General features: G+C 39.4%; 1 protein-coding gene across 1 annotated transcript; it reads left to right on the top strand.

Moving 5' to 3' along the window:
• Nucleotides 1-3,495: 3,495 nt before the first annotated feature.
• On the top strand, nucleotides 3,496-25,881 carry ddx27 (DEAD (Asp-Glu-Ala-Asp) box polypeptide 27). Its single transcript, XM_014168159.2, has 21 exons — nucleotides 3,496-3,741; nucleotides 4,013-4,162; nucleotides 4,418-4,477; nucleotides 4,623-4,830; nucleotides 4,912-4,955; nucleotides 5,105-5,191; nucleotides 5,411-5,516; nucleotides 5,874-6,047; nucleotides 6,511-6,661; nucleotides 9,096-9,195; nucleotides 9,492-9,633; nucleotides 10,623-10,776; nucleotides 11,875-11,956; nucleotides 12,571-12,748; nucleotides 14,382-14,488; nucleotides 14,563-14,659; nucleotides 15,048-15,139; nucleotides 15,892-16,012; nucleotides 17,313-17,409; nucleotides 17,525-17,602; nucleotides 25,536-25,881. The coding sequence occupies exons 1-21, from the start codon at nucleotides 3,655-3,657 to the stop codon at nucleotides 25,549-25,551; spliced, it is 2,331 nt and encodes a 776-aa protein (XP_014023634.1). The 5' UTR covers nucleotides 3,496-3,654; the 3' UTR covers nucleotides 25,552-25,881.

Genomic DNA, 25,881 nt, shown 5'->3' with positions numbered 1-25,881 from the left:
TTGCATTATTGTGTCATTTTAAACGTCTATTGTCTGACAGATCTTTCCACAATTATTTGGATGGAAAATGGCAGTGGACTATTGGTCTTAAAGTATGAGCATGTTTTTAAAAACGGAACCATAAATGCGTCCACCTATGGTGGAAAACCAGATTTCCTTGGGAAATATTGTATTGTCTGAGCACTAATGCTCGCATTAAGTGGTTCCCTACTGCCAACTGGAAAGTTTATCTGCCCCATGTACACCCAAAGTTGCCTTTCACCAATGCGGTTATGGTCTTAAGTACCCACCTGTGGATGGGCCTAGTACCCCTGGTTGGGAATAGTTGGTAATGCCGAACAACATTTATATAGGGGGTACTGTGAAGCCCTCATGTCTCCTTAACTCCCTAACCACTGAAGCCACCATGCCTCCATCTTAACACTAACCATTTAATATTTGTTTATGCCACATGTATTCTATTAGACACGATGCGTACTTATACTTTAAACTGCCCTTAAAGTATATAGTTATTGAGATTGTTAATGTCCCCACTACAACAAAATACATCTAACAATTAATTGATATACTGTTGCTTTCTTATGGAGGACTGGTCCTACTGGGGTGTGCCAATATAACTGACCAGAGGCTTCAAAGCCTCAATGACCAGTAGATGGCAAAGAATCCAAAGGTTTCAAATATTCCGACTCCTTGACTTTTTCCACATTTTATTACTGATTTACAAAATGTATTAATCTGCACACAATACCCCATAATGACAAACCCGGTTTAGACATTTCTGCAAACGTATTAAAAATAAATGGAAATATCACATTTCCATACAGTACCAGTCAAGTTTGGCCACCTACTCATTCAAGGGTTTTGTCTATCTTTACTATTTTCTGCATTGTAATGAAGACAAACTATGGAATCATGTAACCAAAAAAAGTAAAATTAACACCCTTTTCCTTGACAGCTTCACACATTCTTGGCATTCTCTTAACCAGCTTCACCTGGAATACTTTTCCAACAGTCTTGAAGGACTTTCCACATATGCTGAGCTCTTGTTAGCTGCTTTTTACTCTGCAGTCAAACTCTTCCCAAACCATCTCAATTGGGTTGAGATCAGGGGATTGTGGAGGCCAGGTCATCTAATGCAGCACTCAATCACTCTCCTTGGTCAAATAGCCCTTACTCAGCCTGGAGGTGTGTTGGGTCATTGTCCTGTTGAAAAACATATATTCTAAATAAGTCACAGACACCAGCAAAGCACCATCACACCTCCGCCATGCTTCATGGTGATAACCACACATGTAGAGATAATCTGTTCACTTACTCTGCATCTCACAAAGTCAGCAGCTGGAACCAAAAATCTCAAATTTGGACTCGTCAGACCAATGGACAGATTTCCACTGGTCTAATGTCCATTGCTTGTGTTTCTTTGCCCAAGCGTGTCTCTTCTTATTGGTGTCCGTTAGTAGTGGTTTCTTTGCAGCAATTTGACCATGAAGACCTGATTCAGAGTCTCTGAGCAGTTGATGTTGAGATGTGTCTTACTTGAACTCTGTGAAGCATTTATTTGTGCTGCAATTTCTGAGGCTGGTAATTCAAATTAATTTATCCTCTGCAGCAGAGGTAACTCTGGCTCTTCCTTTCTTGTGTTGGTCCTCATGAGAGCCAGTTTCATCATTGGCGCTTGATGGTTTTTGCGACTGCACTTAAAGAAAGTTTCAAAGTTCTTGACATTTTCCAGATTGACTGACCTTCCTGTCTTAAAGTAATGATGGACTGTCATTTCTCTTTGCTTATTTGAGCTGTTCTTGCCATAATATGGACTTGGTCTTCTGTATACCAACCCTACCTCATCACAACACAACTGATTGGCTCAAACGCATTAAGAAGGAAAGAAAGTTAACTTTTAACAAGGCACAACTGTTAATTGAAATGCAAAGCTGTCATCAAGGTAAAGGGTGGCTACTTTGAAGAAGTTTGGTTACTACAGGATTCCAGATGTGGTATTTCATGGTTATGATGTCTTCACTATTATTCTACAATGTAGAAAATAGCCAAAATTAAGAAAAACCATGGAATGAGTAGGTGTCCAAACTTTTGACTGGTACTGTAAGTATTCAGACCCTTTACTCAGTACTTTGTTGAAGCAACTTGGTAGCGATTACAGCCTTGAGTCTTCTTGGGTATGACACTACAAGCTTGGCACACCTGTCTTTGGGTAGTTTCTCCCATTCTTCTCTCCAGAGCTTTGCTGCACAGCTATTTTCAGGTCTCTCCAGAGATATTCGATCGGGTTCAAGTCCGGGCTCTGGCTGGGCCACTCAAGGACATTGAGACTTGTCCTGAAGCCACTCTTGCAATGTCTTGACTGTGTATTTTTGGTCGTTGTCCTGTTAGAAGGTGAACCTTTGCCCTAGTCCCATTCCCTGCCGCTGAAAAACACCCCCACAGCATGCCACTGCCACCACCATGCTTCACCGTGAGGATGGTGCCAGGTTTCCTCCAGACATGACGATTAACTTTCAAGCCAAAGAGTTCAATCTTGGTTTCATCAAACCAGAGAATCTTGTTTCTCATGGTCTAAGAGTCCTTTAAGTACCTTTTGGAAAACTCCACGCAGGCTGTCATGTGCGTTTTACTGAGGTGTGGCTTCTGTCTGGCCACTCTACCATAAAGGCCTGATTGGTGGAGTGCTGCAGAAATGGTTGTCTTTCTGGAAGGTTCTCCCATCTCCACAGAGGAACTCTGGAGCTCTGTCAGAGTTCTTGGTCACCACCCAGGCCAAGGCCCTTCTACCCCAATTGCTCAGTTTGGCTGGGCGGCCAGCTTTAGGAAGTCTTGGTGGTTCCAAACTTCTTACATTTAAGAATGATGGAGGCCACTGTGTTCTTGGGGACCTTCAATTCTGCCGACATTTTTTGTTACCCTTCCCCAGATCTGTGCCTCGACACAATCCTGTCTCTGAGCTCTACGGACAATTCCTTCGACCTCATTGCTTGTTTTTTTGGTCTGACCTTTATAAGGTCCCACACTGTCAACTGTGGGACCTCTTAAAGACAGGTGTGTGCCTTTCCAAATCATGTCAAGTCAATTGAGTTTACTACAGGTGGACTCCAATCAAGTTGTGGACACATCTCAAGGATGATCAATGGAAACACAGGATGCACTTGAGCTCAATTTCGAGTTTCATAGTAAAGGGTCTGAATACTTACGTAAATAAGGTATTTCAGTTTTTTATTTTAATACATTGGCCTAAAATGTCTAAAAAACGCTTTGTCATTATGGGGTATTGTGTGTAGATTAATTAGGAAAATAATGAACTTTATCCAGTTTAGAATAAGGCTGTAACGTAACAACGTGGAAAAAGTAACGGGGTCTGAATACTTTACGAATGCACTGAATATCATTGGTTTATATATATCTTTGCGTAACACCCGTACCTATCATTACCGCAGATGTAGTATTCGCCCCGATGCCGTAGAGGGCGCTAAATATGTCAAGCACGATAAGGTAACCGGATGTAGATGACTATACACTTCCTATTTTGGTACGCACACGTGTTGGAACAGGCATAGATTCAACTGGTTAACACCCGCTAGCTAGCATTGGGTAGCCGAATCACTGTTTTCTGTGGAGCTCAAGCTAGTTAACACGAACCGAACCATGCTGTCAGATTTGGACCTGGTCGGGACAATTCAGGACCATGACGATGTTCCCGAGGAGACTGATTCAGAGTCTAACGACGAAGATGTAAGTTTGGAAACAAGCGTGCCAGACAGTCAGTTATACTGATCAAAGTGGCTAGCTTGCTGCATATCTCACGTTAGTAACCTGAGTGGTAGTTGTTCTATTGCATTTAGGCAATCATTCACTAGCTAGTTAATTTCCTCCAGGATAGAAGTGTCACTGCATAAGAAAAATAAATTAGACCCTGATTAACTTTCTGGTGTATTTCTCTTGAAAGTTAATGTAAGTTATAATACCAGACATTGTGTTTCATCCCTCCACTCTATGCTAACAGGAACAGCCAATAGTACTCAACAAGAAGAAGAAAACATTGAAGGGCCATGGCGCTGGAGACTTCAGCGCTGACTTTGAGTTTGGAGAGAGGGATGGACTCTACAGCGAGGACTGGGCTATGGCAGATGTGATGGCACAGCTGAAGAAGAGGGTAGGTTGCCAGTCTAAGAGTATGCAATTTGGCAAAAACTTGGTCAAGACTCAAAGCCTGGTTGCCAGTCTTGTGCTTCAGCCAGCTCCTTTGTCATTTTGTAGCAAACATAACTGTCAAATTAGTTGGCCTAAGCGGAGACAGGCTGACATCCAGGCTACTTGCTGATTCAACTCTGAAAAAGACTGAACTACTGTTACTCTGATTCTGCACCAACTCATACAACACTGAACTAAATGTGTTATTGTGCTGCAGAAAGCCCCCACCACCTTGGATGAAAAGATTGAGAAAGTACGCAAGAAGCGCAAAACAGAGGTAAGATGTCCTGTAGTTTGAAAAGGTAAATGAACATAGTTGTTGTATTATGGAACCTGCAGACAAGACACATGACATTTCCTGTGATGACTGCTTCAGTGTTTGTCAATAAGGGCACGTTCCCTTTCCTTCAATGTCTATATAGGAGAAGGCAAAGACGACAGAAAAAACAGAGATTCCCTCAGAGGACGCTGAAGAGGAAGATGACGACGATGATGAAGATGAGGAGGAAGAAGCTGAGAAACCTGATATCGCTGAAGATGGGGCTGAGGTATCCAATGACGAAGACCAGAGTGATGATGATGATGGGGAGGAGTTTACATCGGGGGATGAAGAGGTTCTCACCAAAGCAGGTGGGTAGAGCTTGAAGCATTCATTGTTTTACTTTCGGTATTGACACTCAGTAACTTTTAAACTTGGTTTTACTCTCACAGATACGGTGAGGGACAAAGGTAGAAAGAAGACAAAGGCAGAAGAGGTGAGCGTTGAACAGATGGATTGTAAGAAATACTTTTGAGTTTCCCACATTTATGCTGTAGAGGGATTATCCGTGGCACTGTTTCTATTGCTAGGACCCTGCTATTGCTGCTATAATAGCAGTATGTTTTACTCATTCTCTACCTACAGCCTCCAGAGGCCTTCTTTGAAGATGCCTCAAACTATGACGACAAACTCATGTTTCCCGACATGAACCTCTCCAGGCCTATTCTTAAGGTGGGTGAAGTTAACTTGGAAATTGGTTGGAAAATGAAATTGTACCAAGCAGAGCAGTAGTCCTGCATTTATTTGACTCGGACTATAGTTGAATAAAAAACAAAAAATAGCACTCTGTAATTAAAATGTTATCTAAATATCAGTTGTATGTGTAATTTATGACCGTGTTGGCCAGAAATTGAGAAGTCAGACAAGTTATTTCACAATGTGTGTCCTCAGGCTATCACTGCTATGGGTTTCAAGCAGCCCACTCCCATCCAGAAGGCCTGTGTACCTGTGGGGCTTCTGGGCAAAGACATCTGTGCCTGCGCTGCTACCGGCACTGGTAAACGAGACGTGTCAGGACACACACTCACACACAGATAGGCACATACGCACCGGAAGTGTCCATCAGACCTTTACTGCATTAACGACAGCAGTTACGTGTGTGTTATTTTATGTTAGTAGATTGCCGTGTTTTGGCACAGAGCTGCAGCACTCAAGTTTGCTCCCTGCAAGCGCACAGGCTCACACACACCATATTTACAATGGTATTGTGAAAAGGTCCACCTGTTAAACCTTCCTCTGCCTCTCCCCCTCCCATTCCCCTCTTTCTCCTTCTCTCTTTCTCCCTCGTCCCCCTTCCTCTCTCTTTCTTCGGCCCTCCTGTGCTTCCTCCTCTTCCTCCCTCTTCTTCTTTTAGGTAAGACGGCAGCGTTCATGCTTCCTGTGCTGGAGCGTCTCATCTACAAGCCCAAACAGGCAGCGGTGACCCGTGTGCTAGTCCTGGTGCCCACGCGTGAGCTGGGCATCCAGGTGCACGCCGTGGCCCGCCAGCTGGCCCAGTTCACAAGCATCACCACCTGCCTGGCTGTGGGTGAGTGAGAGAACCGGACCACTTGATCCAAAATGGCCCACGATTTTAGAGCCATATGGCCGACGTCTGTGATCTCGTCTCTGGTAGTATGAAGCTGGTTGGCAGCAGTTGTGCAGCATCCTATTCTGCTCCCAGACCATAGTAGTTGGCTGTTCGGTGCTAATTAATCGTGGATTCGTTTAATATACTTTTTGGTTTACTCCATGGCGTTATTCAACTGGAGATATTGTCATACATTAGTTGTGAATGCAAATATTTAGTTGCATGGAATATAACCAATGAATGTGTGACGTATTGATGTAAAGACAAAGGGTCAGGAATCTTTGTGTGTGTGTGTGTGTGTGTGTGTGTGTGTGTGTGTGTGTGTGTGTGTGTGTGTGTGTGTGTGTGTGTGTGTGTGTGTGTGTGTGTGTGTGTGTGTGTGTGTGTGTGTGTGTGTGTGTGCGCGGGGGATGCCTTGTAGGGGGTCTGGACCTCAAATCCCAGGAGGTGGCATTGCGGATGGGCCCTGACGTCCTGATCGCCACGCCAGGTCGACTGATTGACCACCTGCACAACACGCCCTCTTTTGAGCTCAGCCAGATTGAGATCCTCATCCTGGACGAGGCTGACCGGTAAGACGGTTAGGCTGATCCATCCATAGGAATGAATGAGACGCAGTTTTCATATGTTGGTCGAGTTGTTAATGCATTGGGAAAGTATTCAAACCTCTTGACTTCTTCCACATTTTGTTACGTTACAGCCTTATTCTAAAATGGATGAAATTGTTTTTCCCCTCATCAATCTACACACACTACCCATAATGACAAAGCAAAAACATTTATTTTTTTAAATTATAATTTGTATTTTTTTTTTTTTATATCATATTTACGATAGTATTTTGCCTCTTTACTCAGTACTCAGTACTCAGTACTTTACTCAGCAACTTTGGCAGCGATTACATCCTTGAGTCTTCTTGGGTATGTCGCTAGAAGCTTGGCACACCTGTATTTGGCGAGTTTCTCCCATTCTCTGCAGATCCTCTCCAGCTCTGTTAGGTTGGATGGGGAGCTAATTTTTCTGTCTCATAGCAAAGGAATATTTATGTAAATAAGATGTTTTTTTTATATACATTTGAAACATTTCTTAATCTTTTTTCACCTTATCATTATGGGTATTGTGTGTAGATTTAAGAAAAATATATATTTTATACATTTTAGAATAAGGCTGTTATGTAACAAAATGTGTAAGAAGGGGTCTGAATACTTTCTGAATGCACTGTCTATGGCCAAACCCCATACGTCTGGACCATCTCCCAAACAGATACAGTATTGAGAAGGCCTATCGTTTACAGGCTATATACATTTTCAACACAGGATAGTTATAATTATTTACACAGCAATTCAGGGTGGTGTTCATCAGTAGGCACCAAATGGACGAAAACAAACTTTAACGGGGAGCAACCTGGCCTTGTCTGATAAACAGTCATTTTCGTTTTTTGTTGCAAAACTTTTTAACCTCTCTGGGCTAGGCGGGACGAATTCGTCCCACCTACGTAACAGCCACTTGCAGCCTGTGGCGCGATTTTCAAAACCTTAAAAATCCTATTACTTCAATTTCTCAAACATATGACTATTTTACAGCTATTTAAAGACAAGACTCTCGTTAATCTAACCACACTGTCCGATTTCAAAAAGGCTTTACAACGAAAGCAAAACATTAGATTATGTCAGCAGAGTACCAAGCCAGAAATAATCAGACACCCATTTTTCAAGCCAGCATATAATGTCACCAAAACCCAGAAGACAGCTAAATGCAGCACTCACCTTTGATGATCTTCATCAGATGACAACCCTAGGACATTATGTTATACAATACATGCATGTTTTGTTCAATCAAGTTCATATTTATATCAAAAACCAGCTTTTTACATTAGCATGTGACGTTCAGAACTAGCATACCCCCCGCAAACTTCCGGGGAATTTACTAACAGTTTGCTAAATTACTCACTATAAACGTTCACAAAAAGCATAACAATTATTTTAAGAATTATAGATACATTACTCCTCTATGCACTCGATATGTCCGATTTTTAAAATAGCTTTTCGGATGAAGCACATTTTGCAATATTCTAAGTACATAGCCCGGCATCACAGGGCTAGTTATTTAGACACCCACGCAGTTCAGCCTTCACCAAAATCCTATTTCCTATAAGAAAAATGTTCTTACCTTTCTTGTTCTTCGTCAGAATGCAGTCCCAGGACTTCTTCTTCAATAACAAATGTAGGTTTGGTCCCAAATAATCCATCATTATATCCAAACAGCGACGTTTTGTTCGTGAGTTCTAGACACTATCAGAATGGTAATCCACGGTCACGAGCATAGCGCATGGCGTGACAAAAAATGTCTAAATATTCCATTACTGTACTTCGAAGCATGTCAACCGCTGTTTAAAACCAATTTTTATGCCATTTATCTCGTAGAAAAGCGATAATATTCCGACCGGGAATCTGCAATAAACTAAACAGCCGAATTAAAATACTCCACGGGGGCTAATCGCGCACGCGCCTCACTCCATTGTCACCTAATGGGACACTTGAATAAGATGATAATCTGTTTCAGCCTGAGGCTGCCTCGTCAACCTTCATGATTTTCCCGCGTCCTGAGAGCCTATTGGAGCCCTGGGAATTGTCACGTTACAGCTAAGATCCTTACTTTTCAATAAACAGATGCAAGACGCACGACTCCTTGTCAGACAGGCCACTTCCTGCATGAAACCTTGTCAGGTTTTTGCCTGCCATAGGAGTTCTGTTATACTCACAGACACCATTCAAACAGTTTTAGAAACTTTAGGGTGTTTTCTATCCAAACCTGAACAATAATATGCATATTCTAGCTTCTGAGTTGGTGTAGGAGGCAGTTAAAAATGGGCACATATTTTTTCCAAAATTCTCAATACTGCCCCCTAGCCCAAACAGGTTAACGCATTTTCCGTTGTGTGCCCTAATGAATACGGCCCAGATTTCACAGATTTTCCCTTATATACATTAATGTTCCCCTAAATTGCAGGATGCTGGACGAGTACTTTGAGGAGCAGATGAAGGAGATCATCAGGATGTGTGCCTACCAGAGACAGACCATGCTCTTCTCTGCCACCATGAGTGAAGAGGTGAGGACACAACCTGCATTCCTTTTTTAACCCATTGGTCACCAAACCTGGTCTAGGATAGATACAGGCTGTGTTCCAGTTCTGTGCTTACCCACCCGATTCCACTTGTCATCATGTATGATTGGCTGATAAATGGAGTCATGTGTTAGTGTCTGGTCACGGTTTGTGTTGACATACTGCTTATTATTCCATTCTCATCACTATTGCTTCGTTTTCCATTCCTTTTCTGTGTCGTTTATTGAAATAGTGTTCACTCACTCACACTCTCGCTATCTCTCTCTTTTTCTCCTCTCCAGGTGAAAGACTTGGCGTCGGTCTCTCTGAAGCAGCCGGTTCGTATCTTTGTGAACAGTAACACAGACGTGGCGCCCTACCTCAGACAGGAGTTTGTCAGGATCAGACCAGCCAGGGAAGGAGACAGGGAGGCTATTGTGGCCGGTGAGTGGTCTGGACGACTATCACAGTCCATTTGTTCTGTAGACTGTAAAGTATAGTACTACGTGTAGAAAAACGTTCACTGTGGTACGACATGTAGCAGAAGGTTCACTGTGAAGTATAGTACTACGTGTAGAAAAACGTTCACTGTGAAGTATAGTACCACATGTAGCAGAAGGTTCTCTGTGAAGTATAGTACGACATGTAGCAGAAGGTTCTCTGTGAAGTATAGTACGACATGTAGCAGAAGGTTCACTGTGAAGTATAGTACCACATGTAGCAGAAGGTTCTCTGTGGTACGACATGTAGCAGAAGGTTCTCTGTGAAGTATAGTACCACATGTAGCAGAAGGTTCACTGAAGTATAGTACCACATGTAGCAGAAGGTTCACTGTGGTACGACATGTAGCAGAAGGTTCACTGTGAAGTATAGTACCACATGTAGCAGAAGGTTCACTGTGAAGTATAGTACCACATGTAGCAGAAGGTTCTCTGTGAAGTATAGTACCACATGTAGCAGAAGGTTCACTGTGAAGTATAGTACCACATGTAGCAGAAGGTTCACTGTGAAGTATAGTACCACATGTAGCAGAAGGTTCACTGTGAAGTATAGTACCACATGTAGCAGAAGGTTCACTGAAGTATAGTACCACATGTAGCAGAAGGTTCTCTGTGAAGTATAGTACCACATGTAGCAGAAGGTTCACTGTGAAGTATAGTACCACATGTAGCAGAAGGTTCACTGAAGTATAGTACCACATGTAGCAGAAGGTTCACTGTGGTACCACATGTAGCAGAAGGTTCTCTGTGAAGTATAGTACGACATGTAGCAGAAGGTTCACTGTGAAGTATAGTACGACATGTAGCAGAAGGTTCACTGTGAAGTATAGTACGACATGTAGCAGAAGGTTCACTGTGAAGTATAGTACTTTTCCATTTCTCTTCCAATCTGGTGAATAACTTTGTGTGTTGTCTCCTGGGTCTGTGTCTCAGCCCTGCTGACACGGACCTTCCAGGACCATGTGATGCTGTTCACCCAGACCAAGAAGCAGGCCCACCGGATGCACATCCTCCTGGGCCTGATGGGGCTGAAGGTGGGAGAGCTGCACGGGAACCTGTCCCAGACCCAGAGACTGGAGAGCCTCAGGTATCTAGACTCATAAAAACAAACGTAGTGTAACAGAGCCCGGCTGTATGGTACTGACCTGGTTACACTTCCACACCATAGTTGCCCATAGTTGCTGGAATGGTGCTGTACAGGACAATGTGAAAGGGAACAATCTGAGCCAGCATAGTAGGATTTGGGTCGGCCCTACAGTGTGAATCAGACTTATTTAAAATAGTAACAAGTATAGTACATACCCAGCCATCACCATGCCTTGAGACGTCTTCAGACAGGTGATGACTGAGTATGCAAGTACCCTGTGACTCAATACAGTTGCTGGATTGATCTATTCATAAGAACAGAGATGTGCAGTATGAAGATGCATTAAAACCCAAACCAGGGTTATGTAACATGGAGTAAATAGTTTGTGTATCCATCATAGTAAATCGTTTCTTGTGTCTCATCATAGTAAATAGTTTGTGTCTCATCATAGTAAATAGTTTGTGTCTCATCATAGTAAATAGTTTGTGTCTCATCATAGTAAATAGTCTGTGTCTCATCATAGTAAATAGTCTGTGTCTCATCATAGTAAATAGTTTGTGTCTCATCATAGTAAATAGTTTGTGTCTCATCATAGTAAATAGTTTGTGTCTCATCATAGTAAATAGTTTGTGTCTCATCATAGTAAATAGTTTGTGTCTCATCATAGTAAATAGTTTGTGTCTCATCATAGTAAATAGTCTGTGTCATCATAGTAAATAGTTTGTGTGTCATCATAGTAAATAGTTTGTGTCTCATCATAGTAAATAGTTTGTGTCTCATCATAGTAAATAGTTTGTGTATCATCATAGTAAATAGTTTGTGTATCATCATAGTAAATAGTTTGTGTATCATCATAGTAAATAGTTTGTGTCTCATCATAGTAAATAGTTTGTGTCTCATCATAGTAAATAGTTTGTGTATCATCATAGTAAATAGTTTGTGTCTCATCATAGTAAATAGTTTGTGTCTCATCATAGTAAATAGTTTGTGTCTCATCATAGTAAATAGTTTGTGTCTCATCATAGTAAATAGTTTGTGTCTCATCATAGTAAATAGTTTGTGTATCCATCATAGTAAATAGTTTGTGTCTCATCATAGGCGGTTCAAAGATGAACAGATTGACATCCTTGTGGCCACAGATGTTGCGGCTAGAGGTCTGGATATCGATGGCGTGAAGACGGTAAGGGCTCTCTGTAAAGTGTTTATGTGCTAGGAAAATATGTTTCTAGGAAAAATGCTTTACAAGAACACTTGACATTATTGAACTGCTTTCATCACTGATTAGTTTGTTTATGTCACAGATTAGTTGGAAATATCACGATTTCGCAAGTGTGCACTTCTTACGAAGTTCTGAAAGGGAGGGGACATTTAGCCCAAAGACTTGGCTGAAACTTGCGGGGGGGGGGGTGGAGCTACCGCCTTGCAGAGAGAAGGGGGGTGGAGCTACCGCCTTGCAGAGTGGGGGCGGCGCTACTGCCTTGCAGAGTGGGGGGCGGCGCTACTGCCTTGCAGAGAGGGGGGGGGGGGGTGGAGCTACCGCCTTGCAGAGAGGGGGGGGGTGGAGCTACCGCCTTGCAGGGGGGGTGGAGCTACTGCCCTGCAGAGAGAGGGGGGGTGGAGCTAGCGCCCTGCTTCCACCATTTGTTCTAGTCTTTTCTCCTCCCTGAACTCAATCGAGTAGCTGGCAGAAGACTAGTAGAAATGAACACATTCTCCTCAGCTGGTCACCATGCCGAAGAAGCCATTTTGTGATTATTGAGATGCACCCGCTAACGTCCTCGTTCTCCTCCCCAGGTGATTAACTTCACCATGCCCAACACAGTGAAGCACTACGTCCACAGGGTGGGCCGCACGGCCCGTGCCGGCAAGGTCGGTCGCTCTGTGTCCCTGGTGGGCGAGACTGAGAGGAAGATGCTAAAGGACATCGTCAGGAAGGCCAAGACCCCCGTGAAGGCCCGCGTCCTGCCACAAGGTAAAAGCTCAATACCACGACCCTGTTGAAATACTGCAGAAATACATCCTTGTTTCCTTGAGGTGAGATCTTAGTGTTTGGATCGGTGTTAGCAAGGATATCACCCCGTTACTTTTACCAATCCAACCAATTCATATCGGCAATTAGTTCAAGGAAGGATTCATTTCTAAAATATTCAAAAGGCGATTAATATCTCAATGGGTATCACCTGGGTAAATGAAGAAGAAATAAAACATAAGGATATTCAGTGTGCTTACCACTCATTCAACATACTGTGTGTTGTTCATTTCAAGGGAGAGTCTAGTCCACCAAAATTATACAGTTGAATGTTAAATGATTTTATTCAATTTCATGGCCACTAGGTAAATGGTGTTAGGTTCTGAACAAACTAAGTAAAAACTCAAACGGACAACAAGAAAAAAATCTCAAACCATGTTTTTTCACCCACTAGGTTGTACAGCTGCAAAGTCAAGGCATGATTACACAAGCACATATATTTCTAACCTTCTGATAGGCGTGGTCAACTCCTTACACATCTAGACAACCAATACATCTCTGTTTCTAGGCAGGAATTTAATTGGTTCCTCTCACTGGTGTACTCACAGCCCTGCCTGTCACATTCCACGCCCATGAAGGTTTTAGTATGTGAGAGAGAGTACTGCAGCAGGAGAGGCATTGTGGTGGACCTCTCAGGCCCCTCTCTGAAAAGGTTTCTTCTCACTTCATCTATTGATTTGACTTCGTGACACATTCCTCACTCCTCCTTCAGAGGTGATGTTATTTGTCACATGCGCCGAATACAAGAGGTGAAGACCTTACTGTAAAATGCTTACTTACAAGCTCTTAACCAACAATGCAGTTTAAGAAAATATTTACTAAATATACTAAAGTAAAAAAAAAAGTAACAAGAAAATTAAATAACAATAATGAGGCTATATACAGTGGTTACTGGTACAGTGTGTGTGTGGGGGGGGGTCAATGTAAATTGTCCGGGTGGCCATTTGATGAGTTGTTCAGGAGGCCATAAGCCTGGGGGTAGACGCTGTTGAGGAGCTGTAGCAGAGCGAACAGTCTATGACTGGGGTGACTGGAGTCTTTGACAATTTCTCGGGGCCTTCCTCTGACACGCCTAGTATAGAGGTCCTAGATGGCAGGAAGCTTGGCCCCAGTGATGTACTGGGCTGTACGCACTACCCTCTGTAGCGCCTTACAGTCAGATGCCGAGCAGTTGCCATACCAGGCGGTGATGCAACCGGTCAGGATGCTTCTTGATGGTGCAGCTGTAGAACCTTTTGAGGATCTGAGGACCCATGCCAAATCTTTTCAGCCTCCTGAGGGGGAAAGGTGTTGTTGTGCCCTCTTCACGACTGTCTTGGTGTGTTTGGACCATAATAGTTTGTTCTTGATTTTCGCCCCAGAGGAACTTGAAACTCTCGACCTGCTCCACTTCAGCCCCGTTGATGTTAATGGGGGCGTGTTTGGCCCTCCTGTAGTCCACAATCAGCTCCTTTGTCTTGCGCACATTGAGGGAGAGGTTGTTGTCCTGGCACCACACGGCCAGGTCTCTGACCTCTTCCCTATAGGCTGTCTCATCGTTGTCTGTGATCAGGCCTACAACTTTTCTCTCCTCCAGAGGTGATTCTGAAGTTCAGAGACCTGATTGAGAAGCTGGAGAAGGACGTGTACGCCGTGATGCGTCTGGAGAGAGAGGAGAGGGCCATGTCTCACTCAGAGGCTCAGGTAAAAAGCTGCGTATTTTGTGTGTATGTGTGGGTACTAGTGTATTCCTATGCTTATGTGCACGTGTCATTCAGATCAGCGTGGCACAGAAGCGGCTGGCACAGAACGCAGACGAAACGGATCCCCAGAGGACGTGGTTCCAAACGCACGACGAGCGCAAAAAAGACCGCAGTGAGTAGCACAGACCAACACGCATTATAGGCCTGCCAACCTCCGTACTACGCTCCTCACTACTGCTAGGTGGCGTCTTCCTATCCCAGCATGCCTTAGATGGGAAACTACATAAAGTGCATTACCATGGACATAATATCTTCTCACTGCAACCAATGCACATGAGCTTGACTACAGCTCAACTAAAACAGGCCCTTGCCTAAGACCCAGCAAGGGTCAGAACTTTGTATGAAAATGAGCCTTTTGGGGCCAACTGTCTGTAATTGTTTTCCTTGATCTGCTTGTGAGCACATTGTAAAGGTGGGCATATGACCCCTAAAAGCACAGGGACAATTCAGCCCCATCTGCATCATTCATGATTTAACCCTTTCACCCTTGTCTCTGCCAGTGACCAAAGCGCTGGCTGACTTTGACTTGGCCCTGAGAGGAAAGAAGAAGAGAGAGAAGTTCATCAAAGAGGGGAAAAAGAAAGTGTTATCGGTATGTGTGCTCCTTTTCTGGTAGACTACGACTGTTTTTGATTTTGTCCGTTTTGTTTTCCTTGATCTTCTGTCTTTTCTCTGTGCACTGAAAAATGTTAACAGAATTCCCAATGTAGGCTGTTTCCACTCAGGAATCTTGATTTGATCATTTTCATATTTTATAGCATCACAACCATTACATTTGACAAGTCTGCCATTTATGACCTCTGTTCACTAATTATTATATTGAACTAGGTATAAACCCATGAGGCATGCTGAAAGTCCAACTCAGGCTAGCTGTCTCCAAGCTTAAAGCTGTCAGTCCTGTCATATATAGACATTTATGTTTACTTTGCATTCTTCTGCAATCATTCTTTGTAGTTCTCCGGGTCTACATCGGTCCATATAATCTGAGCTTTATTACTTTGACCATGCATTTAAAACTAGTGAGCTCTTTTCTTCCCTTAGTTTTCACCACTGAAATTAAATTAGCTGTGGTGACATTTATTGTGTTGTGAATGACCACATATCCCTATCATGTCTATGTAACTTATAATACATGGTCATATACATCTTAAATATACAGGATATCATGTATCAGGGTTGAGGTACATTTTTTGGAATAGGAAATTCAGTTATCTTCCTGAATTTATATGATTTGACCCCGACCCTGTTCTGCGTACACACATTATTCGTCATATTTTTGTTGAGCGCTATTCCGGTTAGCTATGTGTCTTTCCAGTCACTGTTTTCTCTCTGTGTTGTTCTCAGTCTGAGGATAGAGCAGAGTTTGAGATCCTCAAGTCCCAGATGTACGCTGAGCGAGCAGCCAAGAGGGACCGGAAACCCAAACGAGCCAGGGCCATGCCAGAGGACGAGCCTGTCCAGAAAGGTGGGACTCATATATAAAGAACTGGGCACATATTTACAAAAAGTGCTGATCTGGGATCAGTTTAGATCACAATGAATTGGATCATAATGAATAATGTTACATGGACAGCAGGTGGGGAGCCTGATCCCAGATCAGCACTCCGACTCTGAGACACTTTATGAATACAGGCCCTGGTCTTTAATTTTCTATGCTCCCAAGTGGCTTGTAAGACTTCCACGGCCACCACTATCATCCTGATGTGGACATGAACCAGAATAAGCACTTCTGGAGTTTCATATCTGATTGCAGTATGCAGGCTCACCTCTTCCTGTTTTAACCAGCAGCGAACAAAATACAATTGTTCATATTTTTGGTGTGTGAAGCAGTTTATTTAATTTTTTGCTGCATGCGTTGGAACCCTTGTTTCGTGCTCTGTGTGCTTTAAGATGTATAAAACAGTTTACAAGGTGCCCCTCCTTACAACTGTTAGGCCAATTCACCTCTGTTCTCCAGCCCCATACCACCCTGCTGGCTGCATAAATACTGGGTCCTACAACATAACTAAATACTGGGTCCTACAACATAACTAAATATGGGCCTCCCGAGTGGTCTTAGGCACTGCATCGCAGTGCTTGAGGCTTCACTACAGACCCTAGTTAGATCCCAGGATGTGTCGCAGCCTGCCGCGACCGTGAGGCCCATGAGGCGTCGCACAATTGGCCCAGCGTCATCCAGGTTAGGGGAGGGTTTGGCTGGCTGGGATGTCCTTGTCCCATCAAGCTCTAGCAACTCCTTGTGGCGGGCCGGGCGCATGCACGCTGACACGGTCGCCAGATGTACGGTGTTTCCTCCAACACATTAGTGAGGTTGGCTTCTGGGTTAAGCGAGCAGTGTGTCAAGAAGCAGAGCGGCTTGGCAGGGTCATGTTTCGAAGGACGCGTGGTTCTCGACCTTCGCCAATCCCGAGTCCGTACAGGAGTTGCAGCGATGAGACAAGACTGTAACTACCAATTGGATATCACGAAGTTGGGGAAAATTAGGATAAAAATACTTGACTAAATACTGGGTCCTACTAAACACTGGGTCCTACTAAACACTGGGTCCTACTAAACACTGGGTCCTACTAAACACTGGGTCCTACTAAACACTGGGTCCTACTAAACACTGGGTCCTACTAAACACTGGGTCCTACAGCACAACTAAATAAATCAAATCAAATTGTATTAGTCACATACACATATTTAGCAGATGTTATTAAATGTGTAGAGATGCGGGGTCCTACTACACAACTCATGGATTGTCTGTATTTCTTTGCGTTTAGGTACAAAACAGAAAGCTGGTAAACCAGCCAAGAAGTCTGTATTTGACAAAGAACTTACAAACACCAGTAAGAAAGCACTCAAGCAGTACAGAGCTGGGTAAGTGTCTTTCCTAAATGTAGTTAATACCCGTAACTGCATTGAAACGTTGACAACCACACAGGAAATGTGTCTGTATGGAGGTGACGTGTAATGTCTTTTATTTCACCCTCAGACCCTCCTTTGAGGATAAGAAGAGGCTTGGAATTCCAACGAACAAGAAAGGAGGCGGCGGCTTCAAGTCCAAGGCCAAGTAAGTGATGTCATATTTAGTGGGTTCCTCTTCAACGTAGTCTGGTGGATATTGTGCTATCAGCTCATGTTTATCCATGCTTTTCTGTAGATTTTTGCTGTGACACTTAAATTTGAAATATTACCAGTGGTATGATGAGTACAACCGCGACCCGTCATTATGACCAATGGATGTTCCCAGATTTTGGGTTTCCGGGGAGGGGCAGGTGTTTGAGTCACTGTTCAGATTACCATAACAGCTGCTCCAATGCCATCTCAATGTGTACTGCAATAATGTTTTGATATGTTGGTTCTGTTACAGGTTTAACTCCATGTGTACTGTAATAATGTTTTGATATGTTAGTTCTGTTACAGGTTTAACTCCATGTGTACTGTAATAATGTTTTGATATGTTAGTTCTGTTACAGGTTTAACTCCATGTGTACTGTAATAATGTTTTGATATGTTAGTTCTGTTACAGGTTTAACTCCATGTGTACTGCAATAATGTTTTGATATGTTAGTTCTGTTTCAGGTTTAACTCCATGTGTACTGTAATAATGTTTTGATATGTTAGTTCTGTTACAGGTTTAACTCCATGTGTACTGTAATAATGTTTTGATATGTTAGTTCTGTTTCAGGTTTAACTCCATGTGTACTGTAATAATGTTTTGATATGTTAGTTCTGTTACAGGTTTAACTCCATGTGTACTGTAATAATGTTTTGATATGTTAGTTCTGTTTCAGGTTTAACTCCATGTGTACTGTAATAATGTTTTGATATGTTAGTTCTGTTACAGGTTTAACTCCATGTGTACTGTAATAATGTTTTGATATGTTAGTTCTGTTACAGGTTTAACTCCATGTGTACTGTAATAATGTTTTGATATGTTAGTTCTGTTACAGGTTTAACTCCATGTGTACTGTAATAATGTTTTGATATGTTAGTTCTGTTTCAGGTTTAACTCCATGTGTACTGTAATAATGTTTTGATATGTTAGTTCTGTTTCAGGTTTAACTCCATGTGTACTGTAATAATGTTTTGATATGTTAGTTCTGTTACAGGTTTAACTCCATGTGTACTGTAATAATGTTTTGATATGTTGGTTCTGTTACAGGTTTAACTCCATGTGTACTGTAATAATGTTTTGATATGTTAGTTCTGTTTCAGGTTTAACTCCATGTGTACTGTAATAATGTTTTGATATGTTAGTTCTGTTACAGGTTTAACTCCATGTGTACTGTAATAATGTTTTGATATGTTAGTTCTGTTTCAGGTTTAACTCCATGTGTACTGTAATAATGTTTTGATATGTTAGTTCTGTTTCAGGTTTAACTCCATGTGTACTGTAATAATGTTTTGATATGTTAGTTCTGTTACAGGTTTAACTCCATGTGTACTGTAATAATGTTTTGATATGTTAGTTCTGTTTCAGGTTTAACTCCATGTGTACTGTAATAATGTTTTGATATGTTAGTTCTGTTTCAGGTTTAACTCCATGTGTACTGTAATAATGTTTTGATATGTTAGTTCTGTTACAGGTTTAACTCCATGTGTACTGTAATAATGTTTTGATATGTTAGTTCTGTTACAGGTTTAACTCCATGTGTACTGTAATAATGTTTTGATATGTTAGTTCTGTTACAGGTTTAACTCCATGTGTACTGTAATAATGTTTTGATATGTTAGTTCTGTTACAGGTTTAACTCCATGTGTACTGTAATAATGTTTTGATATGTTAGTTCTGTTTCAGGTTTAACTCCATGTGTACTGTAATAATGTTTTGATATGTTAGTTCTGTTACAGGTTTAACTCCATGTGTACTGTAATAATGTTTTGATATGTTAGTTCTGTTACAGGTTTAACTCCATGTGTACTGTAATAATGTTTTGATATGTTAGTTCTGTTACAGGTTTAACTCCATGTGTACTGTAATAATGTTTTGATATGTTAGTTCTGTTTCAGGTTTAACTCCATGTGTACTGTAATAATGTTTTGATATGTTAGTTCTGTTACAGGTTTAACTCCATGTGTACTGTAATAATGTTTTGATATGTTAGTTCTGTTTCAGGTTTAACTCCATGTGTACTGTAATAATGTTTTGATATGTTAGTTCTGTTTCAGGTTTAACTCCATGTGTACTGTAATAATGTTTTGATATGTTAGTTCTGTTACAGGTTTAACTCCATGTGTACTGTAATAATGTTTTGATATGTTAGTTCTGTTACAGGTTTAACTCCATGTGTACTGTAATAATGTTTTGATATGTTAGTTCTGTTACAGGTTTAACTCCATGTGTACTGTAATAATGTTTTGATATGTTAGTTCTGTTTCAGGTTTAACTCCATGTGTACTGTAATAATGTTTTGATATGTTGGTTCTGTTACAGGTTTAACTCCATGTGTACTGTAATAATGTTTTGATATGTTAGTTCTGTTACAGGTTTAACTCCATGTGTACTGTAATAATGTTTTGATATGTTAGTTCTGTTACAGGTTTAACTCCATGTGTACTGTAATAATGTTTTGATATGTTAGTTCTGTTACAGGTTTAACTCCATGTGTACTGTAATAATGTTTTGATATGTTAGTTCTGTTACAGGTTTAACTCCATGTGTACTGTAATAATGTTTTGATATGTTAGTTCTGTTACAGGTTTAACTCCATGTGTACTGTAATAATGTTTTGATATGTTAGTTCTGTTACAGGTTTAACTCCATGTGTACTGTAATAATGTTTTGATATGTTAGTTCTGTTTCAGGTTTAACTCCATGTGTACTGTAATAATGTTTTGATATGTTAGTTCTGTTACAGGTTTAACTCCATGTGTACTGTAATAATGTTTTGATATGTTAGTTCTGTTACAGGTTTAACTCCATGTGTACTGTAATAATGTTTTGATATGTTAGTTCTGTTTCAGGTTTAACTCCATGTGTACTGTAATAATGTTTTGATATGTTAGTTCTGTTACAGGTTTAACTCCATGTGTACTGTAATAATGTTTTGATATGTTGGTTCTGTTACAGGTTTAACTCCATGTGTACTGTAATAATGTTTTGATATGTTAGTTCTGTTACAGGTTTAACTCCATGTGTACTGTAATAATGTTTTGATATGTTAGTTCTGTTACAGGTTTAACTCCATGTGTACTGTAATAATGTTTTGATATGTTAGTTCTGTTACAGGTTTAACTCCATGTGTACTGTAATAATGTTTTGATATGTTGGTTCTGTTACAGGTTTAACTCCATGTGTACTGTAATAATGTTTTGATATGTTAGTTCTGTTTCAGGTTTAACTCCATGTGTACTGTAATAATGTTTTGATATGTTAGTTCTGTTACAGGTTTAACTCCATGTGTACTGTAATAATGTTTTGATATGTTAGTTCTGTTACAGGTTTAACTCCATGTGTACTGTAATAATGTTTTGATATGTTAGTTCTGTTACAGGTTTAACTCCATGTGTACTGTAATAATGTTTTGATATGTTAGTTCTGTTACAGGTTTAACTCCATGTGTACTGTAATAATGTTTTGATATGTTAGTTCTGTTACAGGTTTAACTCCATGTGTACTGTAATAATGTTTTGATATGTTAGTTCTGTTACAGGTTTAACTCCATGTGTACTGTAATAATGTTTTGATATGTTAGTTCTGTTACAGGTTTAACTCCATGTGTACTGTAATAATGTTTTGATATGTTAGTTCTGTTTCAGGTTTAACTCCATGTGTACTGTAATAATGTTTTGATATGTTAGTTCTGTTTCAGGTTTAACTCCATGTGTACTGTAATAATGTTTTGATATGTTAGTTCTGTTACAGGTTTAACTCCATGTGTACTGTAATAATGTTTTGATATGTTAGTTCTGTTTCAGGTTTAACTCCATGTGTACTGTAATAATGTTTTGATATGTTAGTTCTGTTACAGGTTTAACTCCATGTGTACTGTAATAATGTTTTGATATGTTAGTTCTGTTACAGGTTTAACTCCATGTGTACTGTAATAATGTTTTGATATGTTAGTTCTGTTTCAGGTTTAACTCCATGTGTACTGTAATAATGTTTTGATATGTTAGTTCTGTTACAGGTTTAACTCCATGTGTACTGTAATAATGTTTTGATATGTTAGTTCTGTTTCAGGTTTAACTCCATGTGTACTGTAATAATGTTTTGATATGTTAGTTCTGTTACAGGTTTAACTCCATGTGTACTGTAATAATGTTTTGATATGTTAGTTCTGTTACAGGTTTAACTCCATGTGTACTGTAATAATGTTTTGATATGTTAGTTCTGTTACAGGTTTAACTCCATGTGTACTGTAATAATGTTTTGATATGTTAGTTCTCTTTCAGGTTTAACTCCATGTGTACTGTAATAATGTTTTGATATGTTAGTTCTGTTACAGGTTTAACTCCATGTGTACTGTAATAATGTTTTGATATGTTAGTTCTGTTACAGGTTTAACTCCATGTGTACTGTAATAATGTTTTGATATGTTAGTTCTGTTACAGGTTTAACTCCATGTGTACTGTAATAATGTTTTGATATGTTAGTTCTGTTACAGGTTTAACTCCATGTGTACTGTAATAATGTTTTGATATGTTAGTTCTGTTACAGGTTTAACTCCATGTGTACTGTAATAATGTTTTGATATGTTAGTTCTGTTTCAGGTTTAACTCCATGTGTACTGTAATAATGTTTTGATATGTTAGTTCTGTTTCAGGTTTAACTCCATGTGTACTGTAATAATGTTTTGATATGTTAGTTCTGTTACAGGTTTAACTCCATGTGTACTGTAATAATGTTTTGATATGTTAGTTCTGTTACAGGTTTAACTCCATGTGTACTGTAATAATGTTTTGATATGTTAGTTCTGTTACAGGTTTAACTCCATGTGTACTGTAATAATGTTTTGATATGTTAGTTCTGTTACAGGTTTAACTCCATGTGTACTGTAATAATGTTTTGATATGTTAGTTCTGTTACAGGTTTAACTCCATGTGTACTGTAATAATGTTTTGATATGTTAGTTCTGTTACATGTTTAACTCCATGTGTACTGTAATAATGTTTTGATATGTTAGTTCTGTTACAGGTTTAACTCCATGTGTACTGTAATAATGTTTTGATATGTTAGTTCTGTTACAGGTTTAACTCCATGTGTACTGTAATAATGTTTTGATATGTTAGTTCTGTTTCAGGTTTAACTCCATGTGTACTGTAATAATGTTTTGATATGTTAGTTCTGTTACAGGTTTAACTCCATGTGTACTGTAATAATGTTTTGATATGTTAGTTCTGTTTCAGGTTTAACTCCATGTGTACTGTAATAATGTTTTGATATGTTAGTTCTGTTTCAGGTTTAACTCCATGTGTACTGTAATAATGTTTTGATATGTTAGTTCTGTTACAGGTTTAACTCCATGTGTACTGTAATAATGTTTTGATATGTTAGTTCTGTTTCAGGTTTAACTCCATGTGTACTGTAATAATGTTTTGATATGTTAGTTCTGTTTCATGTTTAACTCCATGTGTACTGTAATAATGTTTTGATATGTTAGTTCTGTTACAGGTTTAACTCCATGTGTACTGTAATAATGTTTTGATATGTTAGTTCTGTTTCAGGTTTAACTCCATGTGTACTGTAATAATGTTTTGATATGTTAGTTCTGTTACAGGTTTAACTCCATGTGTACTGTAATAATGTTTTGATATGTTAGTTCTGTTACAGGTTTAACTCCATGTGTACTGTAATAATGTTTTGATATGTTGGTTCTGTTTCATGTTTAACTCCATGTGTACTGTAATAATGTTTTGATATGTTAGTTCTGTTACAGGTTTAACTCCATGTGTACTGTAATAATGTTTTGATATGTTAGTTCTGTTACAGGTTTAACTCCATGTGTACTGTAATAATGTTTTGATATGTTAGTTCTGTTTCATGTTTAACTCCATGTGTACTGTAATAATGTTTTGATATGTTAGTTCTGTTACAGGTTTAACTCCATGTGTACTGTAATAATGTTTTGATATGTTAGTTCTGTTACAGGTTTAACTCCATGTGTACTGTAATAATGTTTTGATATGTTAGTTCTGTTACAGGTTTAACTCCATGTGTACTGTAATAATGTTTTGATATGTTAGTTCTGTTACAGGTTTAACTCCATGTGTACTGTAATAATGTTTTGATATGTTAGTTCTGTTTCAGGTTTAACTCCATGTGTACTGTAATAATGTTTTGATATGTTAGTTCTGTTACAGGTTTAACTCCATGTGTACTGTAATAATGTTTTGATATGTTAGTTCTGTTACAGGTTTAACTCCATGTGTACTGTAATAATGTTTTGATATGTTGGTTCTGTTACAGGTTTAACTCCATGTGTACTGTAATAATGTTTTGATATGTTAGTTCTGTTTCAGGTTTAACTCCATGTGTACTGTAATAATGTTTTGATATGTTAGTTCTGTTTCATGTTTAACTCCATGTGTACTGTAATAATGTTTTGATATGTTGGTTCTGTTTCAGGTTTAACTCCATGTGTACTGTAATAATGTTTTGATATGTTAGTTCTGTTACAGGTTTAACTCCATGTGTACTGTAATAATGTTTTGATATGTTAGTTCTGTTTCAGGTTTAACTCCATGTGTACTGTAATAATGTTTTGATATGTTAGTTCTGTTACAGGTTTAACTCCATGTGTACTGTAATAATGTTTTGATATGTTAGTTCTGTTACAGGTTTAACTCCATGTGTACTGTAATAATGTTTTGATATGTTAGTTCTGTTTCAGGTTTAACTCCATGTGTACTGTAATAATGTTTTGATATGTTAGTTCTGTTACAGGTTTAACTCCATGTGTACTGTAATAATGTTTTGATATGTTAGTTCTGTTACAGGTTTAACTCCATGTGTACTGTAATAATGTTTTGATATGTTAGTTCTGTTTCAGGTTTAACTCCATGTGTACTGTAATAATGTTTTGATATGTTAGTTCTGTTACAGGTTTAACTCCATGTGTACTGTAATAATGTTTTGATATGTTAGTTCTGTTTCAGGTTTAACTCCATGTGTACTGTAATAATGTTTTGATATGTTAGTTCTGTTACAGGTTTAACTCCATGTGTACTGTAATAATGTTTTGATATGTTAGTTCTGTTACAGGTTTAACTCCATGTGTACTGTAATAATGTTTTGATATGTTAGTTCTGTTACAGGTTTAACTCCATGTGTACTGTAATAATGTTTTGATATGTTAGTTCTGTTACAGGTTTAACTCCATGTGTACTGTAATAATGTTTTGATATGTTAGTTCTGTTTACAGGTTTAACTCCATGTGTACTGTAATAATGTTTTGATATGTTAGTTCTGTTACAGGTTTAACTCCATGTGTACTGTAATAATGTTTTGATATGTTAGTTCTGTTACAGGTTTAACTCCATGTGTACTGTAATAATGTTTTGATATGTTAGTTCTGTTACAGGTTTAACTCCATGTGTACTGTAATAATGTTTTGATATGTTAGTTCTGTTACAGGTTTAACTCCATGTGTACTGTAATAATGTTTTGATATGTTAGTTCTGTTACAGGTTTAACTCCATGTGTACTGTAATAATGTTTTGATATGTTGGTTCTGTTACAGGTTTAACTCCATGTGTACTGTAATAATGTTTTGATATGTTAGTTCTGTTTCATGTTTAACTCCATGTGTACTGTAATAATGTTTTGATATGTTAGTTCTGTTTCAGGTTTAACTCCATGTGTACTGTAATAATGTTTTGATATGTTAGTTCTGTTTCAGGTTTAACTCCATGTGTACTGTAATAATGTTTTGATATGTTAGTTCTGTTTCAGGTTTAACTCCATGTGTACTGTAATAATGTTTTGATATGTTAGTTCTGTTACAGGTTTAACTCCATGTGTACTGTAATAATGTTTTGACACGTTGGTTCTGTTTCAGGTTTAGGAGAAAGTAAGAGCTGCCTTGATGGGAAAAAGACAAGATATGCAATTTGGATGGATGGATTCACCGGTCTTTTTGTTTTAAGTGTCTGTCTTCCTAAATCAGTGCTTTCCCACTTTTCAGTGGGGGCATAATGGAAATTGACTGGAAAGGATTTGGCTGAAATCATTTTATTAGTCTCAGATTGCACTATGCACCCTCTCTTAGTTTTTATATCAGACATACAGGTTGCAGTGTGTAACCATACTGTGGTTTTATGTAACCTGTTGTAGCTTCACTTAAAAATATGTAATGCTAAGAAACATATGTTCTTTTGAAGATAATAAAAGTTTAATATGTATTA

This window comes from Salmo salar, chromosome ssa22 (assembly GCF_905237065.1).
Source record: "Salmo salar chromosome ssa22, Ssal_v3.1, whole genome shotgun sequence".
NCBI lineage: Eukaryota > Metazoa > Chordata > Actinopteri > Salmoniformes > Salmonidae > Salmo > Salmo salar.
This window is presented reverse-complemented; position numbering and strand designations above follow the sequence as displayed.

What these genes read in the sequence shown, in the direction of transcription:
- ddx27 (XM_014168159.2), top strand. Translation starts at nt 3,655, where the DNA reads ATGCTGTCAGATTTGGACCTGGTCGGGACAATTCAGGACCATGACGAT. An exon ending in GCAAGAAGCGCAAAACAGAG is followed by an intron (nt 4,478 to 4,622) that starts GTAAGATGTCCT and finishes ATGTCTATATAG; the next exon opens with GAGAAGGCAAAGACGACAGA. An exon ending in CAGAGACTGGAGAGCCTCAG is followed by an intron (nt 10,777 to 11,874) that starts GTATCTAGACTC and finishes GTCTCATCATAG; the next exon opens with GCGGTTCAAAGATGAACAGA.